Source organism: Anser cygnoides, chromosome 1 (genome assembly GCF_040182565.1).
Source record: "Anser cygnoides isolate HZ-2024a breed goose chromosome 1, Taihu_goose_T2T_genome, whole genome shotgun sequence".
Classification (NCBI taxonomy): domain Eukaryota; kingdom Metazoa; phylum Chordata; class Aves; order Anseriformes; family Anatidae; genus Anser; species Anser cygnoides.
The window spans coordinates 7977859-7996444 of NC_089873.1; the positions used below are offsets into that span (position 1 = coordinate 7977859).

Below are 18586 nucleotides of genomic sequence, written 5' to 3' on the forward strand. Positions count from 1 at the left end.
AAATAAAGTAAAATAAATAAAATAAAATAAAATAAAATAAAATAAAATGAAATAATGAAATGAAGTAGAATGAAATGAAATAAAATAAAAAGAAGTAAAATAAATAAAATGAAATGAAATAAAATGAAGTGAAATAAAATGAAATGAAATAAAATGAAATGGAATAATGAAATGAAATAACGAAACGAAAAACAATAGAATGAAATACAATGGAATAAAATAAAATGAAATAAAATGGAATTCGGAATTACGGAATATTGGAATACAATAAAATAAATAAAGAAATGATGAAACAAAATGGAATGAAATAAGATGGAATAAAATGGAATGAAATAAGATGGAATAAAATAATAAAATAAAATGGAATAAAATGGAATAAAATAAAATGGAATAAAATGGAATAAAATAAAATGGGATAAAATGGGATAAAATGGGATAAAATGGAATAAAATGGAATAAAATAAAATAAATAAAATAAAATAAAATAAAATAAAATAAAATAAAATAAAATAAAATAAAATAAAATAAAATAAAATAAAATAAAATAAAACCAACCCAACCAAACCAAACCACCCCGAAGCAGCGGCACAAGCTCCCCTCCCTCCCTCCTTGTTCCGCCCCCCCCCCGGTGTGCGCGCAGCGGCCGGGCGGGGCCGGGCGGCGCAGCCCCCCCTGCAGAGGGGCCGTACCGTACCGAGCCGTACCGTACCGAGCCGTACCGAGCCGGGCCGAGCCGTTCCGCCCCGTGCCGAGCCGAGCCGGGAGCTGCGGGCCCGCCGGTGGCGGTGGCGGCGCGGCGCGGAGCGGAGCGGGGCGCAGCATGAGGCCGCGGCCCCCCCCGCACCATGGAGGGCTTCGCCGCCCGCACCTACGGCACCGGCGGGCCGGACAGCCGGCCGCTCTTCGGGGAGACCTCGGCCAGGGTAAGGGGGTCCGCTGGGGGGGGGGCACCCCGAAAACGGAGGAGGGACACCCCCCCCCCCCCCGAGGTGGGAAGCAGCCCCCCGGGGGGGGGCGGAGAAGGGCGGAGGGAGGGGTCCCCAGCGGTGCCCCCCCCTGCTCTGTCTGCGAGAGCAGCCCCCCCCCCCAGGTCCCTACCCGATGGAAAGAAGCTGCCCGAGACCTGGGAGAGAAATAAAGCAGGGGAACAAACGAGGAAAATCCGCAGGATAAGAAAAAATCGACCCCCCCCCCCCCCCCCCCCCCCCCCCCTTCCTTCCTCCCGGGACAACAGCAAAGCTGCCCCCAAAGGGAAAAAAAAAACAAAACAAAAAAGCAAAACCAAAAAAGAAAAACAACCCAAAAACCAAAAAACCCAAACCTAAGACATCCCAAAATCCTAAAAGAAAAAACACCCTTTGAATGACCAGAATTGTAAATAAATAAATAAACCCCACAGCCTCCCTCCTAATTAGTCCCTGAAATCAAAAATACAAAAATGTCCTGCCCAATATCCCCCCCCCCCCCCGAGAAATAAAGCAAAAACCACAGCTCCAAAACAATCCCCCAAAGCCAGACCCATCCTCCAAATAAAAAGAGGAGCTCCCCAACTCCCCCCCTCCAAAAAAAAACCCAAACTTCCACATAACGCCCCCCAAGCACCCTCTGATGCCCCAGCCCCGATGGGGAGCAGCAGCTCCGGGTGCGGGGAGCCCCAAGGTTTGGGGAAGGGGTTTGGCCCCCCCCTCCCCGGGGCCGTGACCCCATTGAGCTGCATTTTACCCATTTTTTGGGGTGTTTGCTGGGGGGGGGCTCCCTTTGGTGCCCTCCCCCCGTCGATCCGGGGTGCACTGCGGTGGGTGACGTGCGGCGGCGCCGGCTCCGCAGGTGTCAATCCCCTGTAATCCCCCCAAAGCCTCCCGGCTTTGGGGTGGGGGCCGGGAGCTGGGGCACGGGGGTGTTTATGGGGTCAGACTCCCTCCTAAATCCCCAAAATCCGGGGTGCAGGTGGTTCCTGGATCGGGTTCGAGCCCCGTTACGAGAGCACAGCCGGCGATGTGCGTCTGTCTGGGGGGATGCAGGGTGAAATGATATGGGGTTGTTCTTGGGGGGGTGCAAAATGGGACCTGCTGGGGGCTTGGGACCTGCAAGGGGATGAACGAGGGGTGAGGGGAGCTGTATGGGGTGGCTGGTGCACAGCTGAGGGATTCGGGGAAGCCAAAAACGGGGTTTGGGGAAGCTGCCATAACCAGGCAGGTCCTGGGGTCTCGGTGGCGCCACCGGAGCCTGGCAGCAGGACTGGGCTGTGCAGGTCCCCTGCCAAACCCCAAAATCTCCGTCCCCGGTCCAGCCTTCGATCCTGGACTTGTGCGGCTCCCCTTCTTTGATCCCTTTGCTCCCCTTTGCTTCCCTTCTCTCTGCGGTTGCAGCTCTGCTTGCAACGGGTAGCGGAAAATAAGAAATATTGCATATCGGTTCATGTGCTCGGACGTGGATCCAGCATCCTGCACGGCACCCCACGCCCATCCCATGGGGCCCCACTGATTTTTATTCATGTATTTGTTGGGGGAAGCCTGTTGTAGGGGACAGGCAGCGAGTGGTCTCTTGGTGGCAGAGGGACAAAGGCTCCCTGTGCGGCGCTGAATGGTTCCTTTGGGATTTCCCGGGGGTTGCTTAGGAACAAACGCCGGAGAGGTCCGGAGCTGGGAATGTTCTGTCTCAAAACCGGCGAACTTTGCCTCAAAATGGGAGCGGGTCTGGAGGGAGAAGCGCACGGGCACGGTGCTGTTGGAGGTGGCGGGGCACCGATCTGCTTTTTGGCACGGGGTGGCCTTAGCCATGGGATGAGGCTGGGGGCTTCTCAGCTGGCTGGTGGGGTGGGAAGGACCACGGAGATGTGCCGAAAGGGGTTTGGGACTTCCAGGCATCCTGACAGTGCCCAAATTAACCAGGCAGCTTCAGAAGGGAGGCAAAACCCTTCCCTCTGCCACGCTTTTCTCCCTGAGCCGCCTCCTCTTCTCACCTTCTTGCGCTCTCCTGGTCCCCAAGCCGGTGGTTTGGGGCTGAAGCCAGCCTGTGGGGTCGGGATGTGTAGCCTGGGAGGAGGAGCGCAGCGAGGCGGTGTTATCCCGATGTTATCCCGACGGGGAGACGTAAATTCAGCTGCAGTTACCATGGCTGCAGCTGTGGCAGGAGGCAGAGCGACACGAAGGCACCGGCGGTAAAGTGGCGAAGGGACCGAGCATCCCAGCTGCGGGATTTCTCGAGGAAGAAGCTAAAAGCAGGAGCTGCTCGGGCTCCTCCGTGACGGGAACGTTTAAATACAGCCGGGTGGATGCTCTCGGAGAGGCGGAGAGGCACAAAACGGCAGCCAGGAGCTGGTGAGGATGTCTCCGAGTCTTGGAGCGGTCAGTGGGGCCGTGAGCTTGTCCCCTGTAGGGTGTGGGGTAACACTGTCTGCAGTCCCGTGCCGTCTGACCTGACACTGAGGCGTCCCCTGTGGCTGCGATGTGCTGGAGCCCCGCTGCGATTGCCTCCGATCATCTGGAGTTGCTGATGGAAGGCACAAAATGTGAGGTGTCACCCTCCGGGGACCCAAGCCCGTTCCCCCATCCTCCCCAAGGCCCTCAGGTCTCTTTGGGGCCGTGTCCGCGCAGCCAGGAGCTTGTTCCTCGCAGCGATGAACCCCGGTGGATGCCGTGCCAAGGGGGGTCCCTGCGGCGCCTGTAATAACAAGGTGATGCTCGACCTGGAAGAATAATTCTCCGGGTTGGCTGTGCGGCAGCGGGTGGTCCCGCTCGTAGGGCACCACGCGTCGCAGCCCCCGTGTGAGCACCTCCCGGGCAGGAGCATGCTCCAGGACACGGCCCGGAGGTGAAAGGCTCCATCATCCCCAATCCCCTTAACCGTCTCGGCCTCTTGCTCGCGTATTTTTAACCTTTTCGCTGCGCTAAGCCGCCCGGAGCTGAAGCGTCAGTGGGGAACGCAGCCTCTCCCTCGCTGCTTTGCCGAGCCTGGGATTGCGGGATCGGGGGCTGTAATCTCCCGATCCTGAAATACCTCGCTCTGCCCGGCGGCGCGTTTGGAAAAAAATTCAGCGCCCCCGGGTTTAAGTGCGGGGAAAGCCCTGACCCGCGGGGACCTGCAAAAGCGCTGCGAAGCTGCTCCGCCGCCGGCATCCGGACCCGGCTTGTCTGCTGCCCAGTTTGCCCCCCTGCCAGGTCTGGGGTTAATTCAGAGACATTTAACCCCGAAATTTAAAACCATTCCTGTACGGTATTTCCTGTCCTCGGGTGTGTGGTTGCGTAGCTCCCTCCCGGCCTCCCTGCGGTGATTTTACACTCGTTAGGTCGGTCACACGGGATGGCCACTTGTTGCTGCTCCGCAGCCTCCTCAGCTCCATCTCCCCTCCCTCTGCGTTTGCAAAGCTCTCCCCCCGTGGCAGCACGACCCAGCTGCCGACCTCCTGCCGCCTCTTTTGTCAGCAGGGAGCTGAGCCCAAGCGCAAACTCCGTCCCCCCCTCTGTAAAATCGGCTTTGTGGGCTCGGCAGAGCAAGAGCAGAGCGAAACCATCGGCCTCTCCTAGACCAGAGCTACCGCTGGGGTCGGGGACCCCCCTGGCTTCAGTTCGGTGCAGAACTCACAGCCAACCTCGTTCGGACTAGCTCAGGTGGAAGAGCCCAGCTGCAGGAGTCCCGGTGTGCTCGCAGGGAGGCGGTGATGCTGCATTTTGTCCTGTTTATTGCTTCTGCTAACCTGGTCCGGGTTCGTTTCTTAAAGCTCCTTTTTTTGCACTCTGCGGTGGTTTTCTTGGTGGCTCCCAAGGTGCAGGAGCACAAATGGTCTGGTTTTCCGTGGAGGAACAAACCCCTTGGAGGGCTTCATTCCCAGGCTAAGCTCAGCTCTCACCCGGTGCTTCCTCCGCCACCGACTGCTCCTGCCTTCCTCCCGTGTCCTGCTCCGCTGGGAGCTCTCTGCCCTGTCTGTTGGTGACGGCGGGGACACTGGGGAGGGGGAGACGCTGCTCCTTGCCAGCAGCCCACAGGTTCCCACCTAAGACAGCATCAAGCTGCTCCCCCTTAGGCACTGAGGCTAAACCAGGCTTTTTTTTTTTGGTAACAGGGGTCCTCGGTGATTCAGTTCTCTAGGTGTGGTAGGTTATTGCATGTTTTTTTTTTTTCCCCTCACGTGTGTGTGTAATTCTCCTCTCTCCTCAGGACAGAATCATCAATCTAGTCGTCGGCGGCTTGACGTCCTTGCTGCTCGTGGTAAGTGCCCCGCGTCCCAGCCCGTGTTTCGTGCCTCGCGCAGGCGACGAGGTGGAAACCAGAGCTGGTGGTGGAAACCACAGTTCCTCCCAGCAGTGGACAGCAAACCTTCACCGACTGAAGTGGTTTGGGGTCCGGGTGGTAACCTCGGGGCCTGTCTTTTGAAATTCTGACAGCAGGGGAAGGGGAGCGCCTTCCCTCAAGCCGTTTGAGCTCCTGCCGTGATTTAAGATCTGGCTGTTGCGTGTGCAACAAAAAGCCCCGCACGGCTGGGCAGGTTGGCCTTCCTGGCAGACCGTGAGGCCGGCTGCGCTGCCTCCATTCGGCCAGGGCTGGCTGTGCTCCCAGAAAACCCATCCTTGAGTTTTCGAGTGAAAGTGTCCATCAGATGCTTACGGCTCGGTCGCAACGCAGCTTGTTGAACGTGTGCCACCGTGATGTTACAGGGCTGATTACACTGAGCGACCCTAAGCGATGAGGACAGGAGCTTATATCCGTGCTGTGCCAATGTACCGAGGGTGGACAAAGTGCTTAACCCAGGAGATTTGCTTTGCTTCTCTTTACATCCCTCTATTTACGTATAGATTGATAGAGGCTTTTCCAAAGAAGTCGCTTGTCACTTGCTCTCGAGCTCTGCCTTCCCCACACTTTCCGGACGAGCCAAAGACCACCACAGACGGAGGATCAGCTCTGGGCTCTGAAGCTCCCGCTGAAGCTGATGGTCACGAGATTGGCAAGGGTCTGAGGAGAAACCTGCAGGCAGCTGTGGTGCTCCAGCGGTCACGGGGGGCCTCTCATCTTCACAGACCTGGAGGATGGAGAGAGCAAATCGTTCACCTGTGTTTTCCCCCATACAGGTCACCCTCATCAGTGCTTTTGTCTTCCCGCAACTACCTCCAAAACCCGTGAACGTGTTTTTCGCTTTCTGCATCTCCCTGTGTTGCATTTCTGCTGGCATACTTGTAAGTACCACCCTGCCGACCGTGCACGACTGGATGAAATACGAGTAAAATCTGACTTACGGGGTGCCTCCTTTACTCCCCTAGAGGAGCCTGCCAGCCCATATAAACTCCAGCTCCAGGTCCGCCTGCGCAACAACCTGATGTGTTTGCAGGTGGCTGTTTCCTCAGCGCTGAATTTCTCCTCCCAGAAAGGGAAGAGGAGCTGCAGGGAGCGGAGCAGGGGCAGGCACTTTCAGACGTTACCTTTCCCCTTAAATTTTAAGCTCTTTGCATGGGCCAGAAACTTCAGTAGGCCTCATTTATTTTTTTTTTGTAGCTGTACGACTAGTTATCCTTTTACAATCAGCTTATTGTCAGGTTTATTTTAGTGTTTGCACAACAAGCTTACTGCTGCTAATTAGCAGCTGCTTGAGGAAGAGTGCAGGCATAATCTGTAATTAACATTGTGAAACTTCGGCGGCAGTTATCTTTGTGAGACTTCAGGAGTGTCATTGCAACATCAGGAATAATTTATACTCCGCAACAACATGCATTGTGGTATTTACCTTGAACCACACGCTGCTCGGCCCTAAATGGCCAGCTGTATTTATATGGCCTTGAGACCAGCTTGCAGTTTTTGTCGAGGAGTCTCACTGTGACTCATTTGGTAGGCAAATCCCTAACAGTTTGTATTCTGCAAGGCCACCGCAGGGGAAGGAGGGGAAGGACGCAGAGATACTTAACCACGTCAGTGATAAAGGTGAGCAGTTTTGGCACTGCGGAGTGCAGCGTACTACGCCAACTGCTGCTGAGCAGCACAGCTGTGATGCAGGGCTCGTGACCTCTGCGGCAGGCACCTGTGGCCTCCTGCGGAGACGAGCTAGGACCGGAGAGCAGAGCAGCGGGATGGGGAACGCAGACACGGGCTGCACTGCAGAGGTGGCGGAGCAAAAGGCTCGAAGTGGTGGGGCCGGGCAGGCGCCTGCAGAAGGCACTGACCTTTGAGGTTCAGGGGACGAGACACGGTGCCAGGGAGCTACAGCAGGCGGGTTTTCATCTGGGTGACAGCTTGAGGCTGAGAGAGAAAGCAATCGAACAGTACAAGAGCAGAGGGCGGCTTCTGAACAGCTGCAGCATCCTGAGGGTTGGTCCCGAGCACAGGAAAAAGGAAGAGGCAGGTAACAGTATCGAGTGCCTCCTCCCTCTGCTGTAGCTTCTCCTACTCGGAGCTCCTTCTGCAGCCGTAATCTGGGGAGGTTCCCGCAGTGAGGCCCTGTCCCTCGCTGCTGGGTAAGCTGGGAAGCTGCTCTGCGACGCCTGGTCAGTGCCTGGCTATGGCTCCGTGGCTGGTTGTCTCTGCAAGACAGATGGCGTAGGGTGAAATGCTGCTTTTGTCCCATTTGTCCTCAAAGAGCTGGCTGTAGCCAGGTTTGAGCATCAAAAAAACACACTTCAGGAAAGCTGACTACCTGTGTCTTAGCCAACCCGGCACCCTGATTTCACTGACAGCCATGTTTTGGGGGAAGCCACCTTGCCAAATTCTTGTTGGTGTATTCCACAAGTATGTTCAGACATAGATGATATTTCTTAACTGTTAAGAAAATTTGCTGGACTCTGTTCTTAGTCTTCTCTAGCCAGAGCTAGGTTGTTCAAAAAAATAATAAATCCAACTTTAGAAATTGCCAGTTCAGTTACTATAGAAAGTTTCCTAAGAAGAAATATCTGGCATTTTTAAGTAATACAAACTCATTCTTTCTTCTAGATCTACTGGTATCGACAAGGAGACCTGGAACCTAAATTCAGGAACCTGATTTACTATATATTATTTTCTATCGCCATGCTATGTGTATGTGCCAACCTGTACTTCCATGAAGTGGGTAAATGATGGACAGTGGGAATGCCCAGCACCGACACTACTGGACCGGACTGCTTTCAGCTCAGCTCTCAGCTCTACCTGAGCCGTTGAAGTGAAGACGATCAGCCTGAGAGGAAAGAAATGGGTTGTGCAAGGATCAATCAGTACATGATTTTCATGTAAATGTATATGTAATGTCCCCTCTTGTCGGGGAGAATTATTGCCATAAGATGTGACATTCTGCTTTTTTCTGAAGAGCTACTGTTGCACTTAATGAACATTCCAGTTGTACTGACGTTTCAGAATGGCACAAGCTTTTTCATTTTGGAAAAAAAACCTGCATTTTTTATTACTGTACAAATAAACTGCAGCATTGCAAGGATCTGTAGCAGTATAAATAAATGGCATCTTACAGTTACATAAGACAAATACTCTTTATTTTGTTTAAACTGAATATACAATTATTTCTGTTCCCTAGGCAACCATTTGAAACTACAACTTGTTTTTCACATTAACAAAACCACAGACTGAAAAAGACCAACTCTTGATTATGAAGAGCTAATTACAGAAATAAATAAAATAATTTATACACGAGTCTTTAATTTCTATAGCTTTTTCTTTCAATCCCTAGCTAACAGGCTGCTGCTCAGCCTAGTGTCTGTTTCAGTCCTTGAATGTAGGAAGTAATCGGCTTCCTCTGCCTCCAGGCCCTGTGCCCAAATTCTCACAGAGCTTTCTCCAAGACTTTGCCTCCTCCTCACCACCCCCCATCCTGTAACTTGCTGCATAAATCACCTCCAGAGAGGTGGCTGGTAGTGTCATGTAAACAGCGAGAGACAAACGTTCCAGCCTGCTCACAACCACCTTCAAAAAAGAGTTTAGGGACAAGCTGGTGGGTTCCAGCAGCTTCCCTTTCCCTACAGGCCTTCCCTTTTTATTCAGCTTACTGTAGTGATGAAGGGGAAAAAAAAATAAATCAGATTTTCCAAAAGTGATCTTTCTGAGCTCTATCCGTTGCCAGCAACGGACTGCTCAGGAACAAGCAGACCAGGCCAACCCAGTAAGCATCTGTCTCGAGTCCTGTGCCGTAGATGTACTGATAAAGCAGATGAGATGGGAACGCAGACCATCGCTTTATGCTGCTGCCCACGCTCCCTGAAGTCTTTGATGGAATACATTTCTTCCTGAAATGTAACAGTCTTGCTCCATGTATTACAAAAGTCAGTTAAGTGCAGAAATTCTCACCCATTCTTCATGAAACGTGTGCAAACTAGTTCTTGCTGCAGCACTAAGAGGCTACGGTCCACAATCCTTGACTTCTGTCCAGTTTTCAGGGTGTGCAGTTGAGCACACTAGTAAAAAGTCAACTCAGAACTGACCACGTGGATCCTAGCAATGAGCAATCCAACAGGGCTTCTTTCAAACACTGAAACACCCTGGCTGAAACGTCGCACATCAGGCTTCGGTTGGCTGCTCTGTAACCCTTCACAAATGAGGTAAAATAGCCTGAGCAGGAAAAGTGCACTGTAGTCATCTCAAACTGTAAGGTTCTGTTTAAAGACATGGACTGACTGCTTTCTTTGGAAACGTGGCACAGGGTTGCAACTGATTTCACAACGCGAACGTGGTCGATACAAAATGGACGCGACTGCTGCTTCTCTCAGTGACAGCTCACTAAATCTTCAACATCCTTTGAATCTTCCGAGTCAGGACTGCCCAGTGATGAGCCAATGATGTGTGACCCATCTCCGTGATGCTGTAGGATAGGATCTGTCAGGAGATGCCGTACATTAGAACTCATTATTTACTGGTCCATTATAACATGATATATAAAACACACGAGACAAAATGCAGTCTGAGCTTTGAAACAATTTTAAGGAATGTTACTCCATTAAACTAGTCAGTTTTCAAGTTCAGTTTTCAAGGGGAGCCACGACTAACCTGGATGCAACCAGTGTGACTCATGTTTGGATTCCCCAGGTATTACTGTATCAGGCCCAAGGCTGATCCTCAGATGGCTCTGCAAGTATATCCTTCCTCCAGAAAGGAGGATTTGTTAGATGCAGCACTGGGAGAACGCATCTATGCTGCTTCCAAGCCTAAGATGACTCTTGGCATGGGGAAGCGTGGCAAAGCTAGCAAGCCCCTCCAGGTGAGTGCTGTGCAAACACCCCAAAGCGCCCAGCCCCTCACCATGAGAGCTTATCGAGTGGTTAACTGCGTTTCTGATGCCTCTGTTTTTCTCCCAAATGAGAAACCAATTTCATTCCAGCACAGGTATGAAGAAACACGCACTAAACAGAGTTACTCATTAGCCTGTGTGTACTAATTCAAGGCTCAAGGGCAATGGGAACAGCTCAGTTAAGTCATGAAGCAGCTGCTGTTCGGCTTTTCCCACGAGGTTGAGATTTTCTTCAACTTCTACTGAAGTAAGTGGGGTAATCAACGTGGTTAAAGATTCACAGCAATAATTTGGAAAATAATTCAAGAGAAAGCAAGGATCATTGTTTAAAAGAACTCAAAAGTGCTATACTGATTTGGCAAACGCTAGCTCCAGCATCAAATATACATACCTGTTAGAGTTGTTAGGGGCAACACCGATTCACTGTCTATATCATCTGATGTCTGGATAAAACCATGGGAGGAAGGAACAATTAGCACAGTTTCATCATCTATCGTAGGCTGGTCAACTTGTTCTTCTATCGTTGGAGAACCCAGGTCCTGCACGACACGGAAGGACAGGACATGAGAGTGCATTTTTGGTAGCAAGAACAGAAAAACCTGCTTTGGCCAGCAATACTTCATAATAAGTAGACTGCCTGGATGAATTTTATCTCATTAGATTGAAATGTCAACATCTGAGCTAATTACTTCACATAAGATACATTTCATCCTAGAGTGGGCACCTAAAATGAGGTAAGAGGAATTCCACCCTGTGAACAGTACAGGACATGGGGAGAGGAAATGAGAGATTGCATGGTGGTGATAAAATGTTCCTCTGTAAGTCAAATATTCTGTCTATAAACAGGAATAATCTTTTCCACTACCTGCTGCCTAGATGTTCTGAGACTGAAGCAATACCTTTACAGTTTCCCAGCTCCACAAATGTGATAATTTTACCTGAACTTAATAACTTAGTTTCACAACTCCTGCTTCTGTGACACGTTTTTACAGCTCAGAAGACCAATTTTAATTGCTGTGCCTCGTCCTGTAACTTGCTGGCAGTAGGGTGGCTCCAAATTTTCTTGGACAAACCTCATTACATCAAAAAATTAGCAACATACCGATTCCTTCCAGGCACAAGTTGTCAATATCCCTGCCCTCTTCTAAATCCCACAGCTGCTGCCTATTCCCTGGCTCTTGTAGTGCTAGCACTGAAAAGGAAGTAATAAACCTGGCTTACTCAGTGCCACAGCACACTCAGGTGGGCTCCTGGTTCTGCACACGCAGTGAAAAGACATCCTGGTTAACACTGCCAGAATAACCACAGATATTTGGATCTTGTGTTTAACATGTGTAAGGTTCGTTCAAGCTTCAGGAATTACTGATGCAGAATGATAGCAAATGTAGCTATCGGTGTGAAGGTACAGGGATTTATCCCTCTTTTCAGAGTGGGCAAGAAATGTTTGAGAGAGGTAACACCCCCACTCCGTTCAAGAAAATCTTGAAGTTTCAGTTAGTTTTAGGAAAACTTGTTTCCCTACATAGTTTCCACAATGTTTTTGCAAAGGCAGCTTGCAGAAAACCCTTTCCCTGGTGCAGCTGAAGAGGAGCTGACTACCTGTGCTGCAGCTTAGCGATTTAAACTCACTCCAAACGTGTACCCGTTCATGCAAGGCACAGTATGCCTGACCTGCAACAGCAGCTTTGTGCAGAGAACACAGCTGAACCTGCCCACAATAAGCAGCATGGCTTAGAACTGAGAAAAGGAGGTGTGAAAAAACTGAACACGCCATTGTGACAAATGGGCACCCCTCCCAGTCAGAAATAACAAAACCCTGCAGCACAGCTGCTTACTTCCCACCACCCATACCCACACTGACAATATAATACTTGCAAGTGCATAAAAATAACACTGGCTTAGAGAAAGCAATGTTTAGGCACGTCTTTCTAGAGTAACTTTTCATTTAGAAACTCACTAACAGTCTCTGTTTCCTGGAATTTAAGCACACACATCAAACTTGAATGTGAATTAGAATTACAAACTCAGTTTACTCTTCTGTATATGAAGATTAGTACTTCTTGACACCCTGCTAGCCATAAATGATTCCTACGAAATTCAACTAGGAACTATGCTTTTTGCAGAAATTTACCAATTCCAACTTGAGAAGCTGCATTTTTAAACTGAGAGCAGAAAGCTGATGGGCTGCCTCAACTGCTGAGAATTTTTATCACAACCATTTCAACTATGAGATAAAAAAGAAAATCCCCAGCTTTGGATGTATTCAGGAGCCAAACACTTGTGTAGTAGCAGACTGTGGAGGCATACAGTGATCCTCCTCTTAGTAAGAGTATAATGGATACACAGTGTCTGTTTACTTTTGCAAAGACAAAGTCTAACAAAGTCCAGACATATTAACAACGGATTTTTCAACATGGATATAAAGCAGAATTACAGCAACAGTAAAGCACACTGTTTTTGGAGAACAGGAGGTAGTATTCAAATCTAATTCATCTCTTTCCCCAGTCTAACCTAATCACACTTCTAAAGAAAGGCATTTTCTACCCACTAAGTAGAGTTATGTTCATTTTATTATCTCTGTTTTCTTTGCCTTATTCATTATGATGGTTTCAGCAAATGAAAGATGGAGGAATTTAGTATAAACACTCCAAATGCACAAAATCATTTGGATAAGTTTGTTTCTGCATCTGAGGTGCTGAAGCTGAATAAAATTGAGGCCAGGAAGATAGATGACTTAAATGCTTCCAGTCCCATTTAACAGACACTTAACTGGGAGTACACTGTTTAATAGAAGCCCTCAAAGTGGAAACTGTGGTGAACCTAGAAATACATTATTAGATTCGCAGAGCAACAGTTGCATATTCTATCTCACCTCCACTGCTCAGCAGACTATCTACCTGTACAGTACTTGCATCACACAATTAACAGCCTGGTTGAAGGTAACAGCATCAAAAGACAGCTGCTCTGTGCTACCAATACCACCACTTTCCACAGCCATCACTCAAAAGTACCCTGAGTAGAGAAGCAGCTCCACAGCTAGGGAGGGATTTGGTGCCCAAGACGAAATCAAATCTGAGCTTGAGTTCCAAATTAAATCCTACCTGTTTCACATCCATAACATATTAGCAAAGCTCAAAGGCAGAGGATCTGAAAAAAATGCTCTTGGAACTACAATATGCATTAAATCACTGACATTCATATGAACAGCTTAACATAAAGGTCAAAGATGCAATGAAATCATTCTCCATACAGAGAGAGGGAAAAGGGTCAGGTATCATGCAGTCCCTTACCTCAGTGACATAGGTGCTGGGTAAATCAGAGTGAGAATCCTCTTCTGGTTTCAGGCTGGCACCTGAAATCTCCTCTTCAGTTCTTACCATAACTCCATCCATCAGCTCACTCCGATCCCTGCTGCTGAATTTTGAGGCATCGCCTTCACTGTAGGCTGACTGCTCTTCATCGCTGAGCTTGGGCTGATGGATGTCGTCTGGGAAGCTGTTTGTTTCTAGGGTGTCAGGAGGATCTGTCAGGTCAGCTGGCTGAATGTCTGAATCAACAGTAAGTTCTGCCTGAGTGACAGAGGAGGAGATGTCTTCAGCAGCAACAGTGCGGATTATGACACTTGGTGTGTGGCACTGTACTGTGACATTGTCACCTGTATTTAACAAGTGTTCTGGCTGTAAGCAGTATGTGCAAAAAAAAAGGAGAAACAAACAAACAAAAAACAACTTAAGAGACTTTTTTCCTCCAAGTATCTTCCTATCTTTCAGCAAACAGAAGCAAAGGAATTAAAAGCACTAAGTACAACTTTGAGGTCTATGTGTATAGTGTGTCAACCCAGATCATCTGTTGACCTTGCGGTAACCGTTCTGTAATTCACAAATGAAGTACATACATAGTATGAAACAGAGGCGACTGTTCAGGTGAGGATTGCCCTGGATTCAGAAGATTAGAGCTTTTTTTCCCCCCTTTTGCATCACATTTTTTATTCAGACTTCAGTTTCCTCCCCTTTCCCACCCTCTAACAAAGACTAGTACTGCACTGTAGGTTTTGTGAGCATCGGTATTTGCTCATGAAGACATCAGGAAATTTGTATTTTGCTTTGCTGGGACAAGCCACTAGATGGAGACATCCTGTTCTGCCACAGTAAGAACTAACCATGCTAACTTTTCAAGCAACTTGAAGATAGTGTTTAAGAACAATATAAAAAAAAGAAATGCTCACATTTCAGCAATTTAAGCAAAGTAATGGTGTTATGACTTAACTGCTTTACAAATTTAACATGCAAATAGAGGCAGGCCCCTGTACTATTACGTTCCCCTTCCCACCACTGTCCAAACTTCAGTCATTTCACTGCTCAAAATACATACAGATAAGGCATGAACTATGATCTGTTCTGGGGAGGCTGGAGCAGCAGCAGCTGTCAGGGTCATGGTAGGACTAGTGGTCAGCGTTAAAGGCAGGCCTTGGCTTGAGCTCGTCTGTAGTAAGTACGTGCCTGGTGTTCCAGTAGGCTGGAGGTGGAAAGACTGCAGAAGACAACACAAGTTTAATACCCAAACACGCTGACTTCCTGGACTGCACTCAGAGCATGCTTATTTACAGCAACTAGCCCCACTGTAATTCCCCTGGAAAAACCAAACAGAACCCCAGTGCCGACTGCTCTGATTCCTGTAGTGCACTCAAGAAGGAGACACAAACTTGTCTACAGCTTTAGGCTACTGAGACATCTACTAAGGCTAACAGACTGTATGTATTATGCTGTACAACAGCACAAAAGAAATGAACAAATTCAATTTATTCTTAACATTGAGACAAAAGACAAAATATACTATGAATTGTAGTACAACAGAACTAAGAGAATCTTTATGTGCTGGGAACTGTCTCTTCTGTTATGTCAGATTTCAACAAAACACAAGCACAAAATAAAACTTTATAGCACTAAAGCATTGAGACAGATGTAAAAAGCATCTGACTATAACTCACATTTGACTTCACACCCCTAGCAAGTCACATTTTTTGGAAATACATTTTGCTTTGAACTTCTCAGTTTTAGGTCTGTTAAATTCCTCTTTCCATTCGATTTTTTTTTAATGCCCAATTCCACAGTCTAAGATGTAGCTGTGCTTAAGACAAAAACCACAGTGACAAGCACCAGTTCTCTCGTACTTACTGGAAGAATCTCAAAAGTCTGTAGTGTTCCACTGTTTAATGTTATGGTCTCGGAGTCAACAGTGGCAGCAGGGGAATCTGTTGAGGCTGCAAAAGGAAGAAAAAAGAAAGGTTAAGTGTGTAAACCAAAGTGCCTCAGCCCTGCAGAGAGCAAACCACTGTAATTGCTACACAGCAGGGTATTGTTAATTCCAGTAATACAAAAAAGAAAACCAACTGCAATCCTAATGACAAGTTATTCTAATTGGTACTTAAGATACAATACTATGTAAAGGCTCCAAAGGAGAAAAAGCAAAGAGTAAAGTTACCTGACATCATCTAATTACTTAAGATGTATAATGAAATTTGTATGGGGTTCTGGTGCAACAATATCCTTTAGATTATTATTTTTTTACATGCTGTCATGGTGTCAGGTTTAATATTGCTATGATTCCCATGGATTACTTGTTCTCTTTTTTTTTTTTTTAAACCTTTCCTGCCCTCCACAGTATGTCAACCACTGCTGAAACATCAGATGCTCCCTCCCCAAGGTATTTGCTTATCTTGTGTGTTGTGGCTGAAGGGTATAAAAGCTGGAAGTATTCCTATCAGAGGTAATTATTTAGGTAATTATTTCCATTCATGTTAGAAATAGCTACGAGAACCACTAAAGATAGTTTAAGTATCAGACATTTCAAGATCACCAGGTGCAAAAAGGTCATACACAAGGCTTAAAAAAACATCAAAACATCAGAACCATAATGATTATTTTTACTTATTCTTGAAAAAACTCGGAAGTTCCAGAAAGCAGGAGGCAAATTAATATTAGTAATGCCATACATATTGGAAAGGCAAAAGACCTACATAACGACAACAAAGCTACAAGCGCTTGAAATTTGACCATCTCAGAATCTGTGGCTTCAAAGTAGACTAATTTTGGTCTCCAAGAGGACAGGAGCTCCAATTTTGATTAATGTAGCGGCACGTTCAAAGTTTCCTGCTGCAGATTTCCTGACACCCAGTAGCAGACAGCTGTAAAATGCAGCCTGTCTGTTACCTAGCCAATTACGTTCATAAAGCTTACAGGAATTACCCATTTGAAATGCTGAGCCTCCTCTCATATGCAGCTGAAATTGGCTAATTAATAGGTTCAGCTCTCAAGGGATAGAGAAACAGGCAGAGAAGACGCAACATTCACTTTGATTAGACAAACACAAATTCTTCAGGAAAGCACGCTAACACGGGGAAGAGGCTTGTTAGGCAGACACAAAGGCAAGTGAGATCACAAAAATCTCACTACAGGATTACAGAAAGGACTAAGGGTTACAGAATACCAGCTGGCTCATCAAAAACCAGTAGCTTTGACCAAGATTGGCTGAAAGTGTAAGACTACAGATGTGTTACTGCAGGTAAAACGTTCTTGGGTTGGTGTTGCATGGCATTCTAATTAAGAAATAAATGAGATAAAATGAAGATGGCACAAGTTCATTACGACAGGCTAATCTGATGAAATTATAAACAGAAAATTAGTTACCAAACTCCTTTCCACTCACATGCTAAAGCCCTATTAGCTAACATTTTAATCAGCAAGACCGAAGCACTGAATATTCTTAATAAAATTCACAAATGACACACTTAAGAACAGTAGACAATGGGAAAGACAGGCTGCACACGGGGTGACTGGCCTGGAGTAACTTAATAAGATTAGCTACAAAACCAAACAATAAGCACTACAATCAGGGTAGAGCTGGTAACAAATGTTTGCTAATGAGCAAAGCTCATCCTTAAGAGGATGGGAAGCAACAATTTTAAAAAAATTGGTTAGAGCAGATCATCAGCTAAACTCATCTGTGTGACACAGCAACTAATGCTTTCCAGACTCTCTGTGCCTAGAAATAACTGCATAATACAGAAAAAGACTGGAAAAAAATATTATATTCCTTCTTGCTTCAATGCCCTTCATCAGAAGTTAGGCACAGAGGTGTCTGCATTTTATGAAAAGAGATCTTGTACGTTACATTTCTTGTTACAGACAAGAGTTACCAGAAGAAACTGGTAGATTAAACATATATTCTGCATCTTCATTAAGAGACTTCAGTATGTTCTCAAGAGGCCTTTTCAAAGCAGGCTTCTGCAAAGAACACATTATGTGGCAGGCTCTTCTGTCCATGTAGAGAGAGACATAACCCCTGGGTGCAGGTGCTCCAATTGCAGCTTCTAGGCCCTATTGTCACAGTAGTGCCTAAATTTGCCTAACAAAGTCAGAAATGGGGAAATGGAATCCAGGAATCCTTATCTGAAGTTATGCATGATCAAGGCAGAATTAACTCCTCCTTCACCTTTTTAAAAGAATGCTTCAGGTTTCATTAGAGAACAATGAGCCATGCATTTCAGCTACTTACAGACATGCGTTATCTGGACCGGGATCTGCAAAGCTGTCATCGGGCTTGAAGTGTTGCCTGCATTCTCCTCTAAACGAGCCACTCGAATCTGCACGTGCTGAACCCCCGAACTGGAGTTAGTGTTTGGTAACCCACCTCCAGATTTGTTCTCCGAAAGCTGGTGCCCTGGATTGTTTTTTTGGTTCTCATGCAGTTGCTTAAGGCCCTTTATAAGTACTGAGAGAAAGAATATTCATGCTAAAGTACGCTGAAGAAGGGCATTTCAAATGGTGCACGTGACATTTATCCAAGATGAGAAAAACAACAAAATCATTCTCAATTGGGAACCTAAACAATTCAGAGATACTTCAACTAGAAATTCAGCACATACATACAAGATGTTTATAGTTAACCACTGGAGCGAACCTGGCTTTCTCAAGGAACCTAGACATTTTAGGATGCTTGGAAAATAAAGAAAAGCTTGTAACATTTTGGACCTCTTCAAGAACAAGTACAGTATCCTCTCAAGCTATAATTCAATGCCGTACTACTGGCTGTGTAATGCCGCTACCAGAAATAAAACCTCCAATCTTACAAAAGATGGAATCAGATTTGAGAGGTAGACAGAAGCGTCAGTGGAAACAGGGACTGAGACACAGAATTAATCTCTCAGCAGCTACACTGCAATTCTTCATCTGCACACACAGTGGCCCACTGCTCAAATAAAAGCACCCACCTACCTTCCCTACTATCACTTTGGTCCCACTGAGGAAGCAGTTGAAATATATAAGGTAACAAAAAACGGAGTCCTGTTTTTCTAGCATTCATTATAAAGGAACTGCTACACATCCGATTTCTGTGTCTCTG

The 18586-nt window shown here is 47.1% G+C and overlaps 2 protein-coding genes across 6 annotated transcripts in view; one reads left to right on the forward strand and one right to left on the reverse strand.

The window, feature by feature from the left end:
• The first annotated feature begins 654 nt into the window (after positions 1-654).
• On the forward strand, positions 655-8598 carry TMEM243 (transmembrane protein 243). Of its 2 annotated transcripts, none has more exons than XM_066980698.1 (4): positions 655-923; positions 5158-5208; positions 6066-6170; positions 7912-8598. In XM_066980698.1, exons 1-4 carry the CDS (start codon positions 846-848, stop codon positions 8032-8034), a joined length of 357 nt encoding a protein of 118 aa, XP_066836799.1. In that variant the 5' UTR covers positions 655-845; the 3' UTR covers positions 8035-8598. The 2 variants fall into 2 exon arrangements, with proteins under 2 accessions (XP_066836799.1, XP_066836853.1); XM_066980752.1 differs by lacking the exon at positions 655-923 and adding an exon at positions 3361-4705.
• DMTF1 (cyclin D binding myb like transcription factor 1) overlaps positions 8425-18586 on the reverse strand; it is a 29636-nt gene continuing 19474 nt past the window's right edge. For 3 of the 4 annotated variants that reach the window (XM_048062559.2, XM_048062557.2, XM_066980481.1), the window contains 6 exons: positions 17741-17956; positions 15361-15446; positions 14558-14716; positions 13477-13863; positions 10578-10725; positions 8425-9774 (listed from right to left, as the gene is read on the reverse strand). In XM_048062559.2, coding sequence (XP_047918516.1) covers positions 9665-9774; positions 10578-10725; positions 13477-13863; positions 14558-14716; positions 15361-15446; positions 17741-17956 — 1106 coding nt within the window. In that variant the 3' untranslated portion in view covers positions 8425-9664. The remainder of the gene's footprint in view (positions 9775-10577; positions 10726-13476; positions 13864-14557; positions 14717-15360; positions 15447-17740; positions 17957-18586) is intronic. The other variant, XM_048062560.2, reaches the window with a different exon arrangement.

What these genes read in the sequence shown, in the direction of transcription:
- TMEM243 (XM_066980698.1), top strand. Translation starts at nt 846, where the DNA reads ATGGAGGGCTTCGCCGCCCGCACCTACGGCACCGGCGGGCCGGACAGC. An exon ending in TGACGTCCTTGCTGCTCGTG is followed by an intron (nt 5,209 to 6,065) that starts GTAAGTGCCCCG and finishes TCCCCCATACAG; the next exon opens with GTCACCCTCATCAGTGCTTT. An exon ending in GCATTTCTGCTGGCATACTT is followed by an intron (nt 6,171 to 7,911) that starts GTAAGTACCACC and finishes TCTTTCTTCTAG; the next exon opens with ATCTACTGGTATCGACAAGG.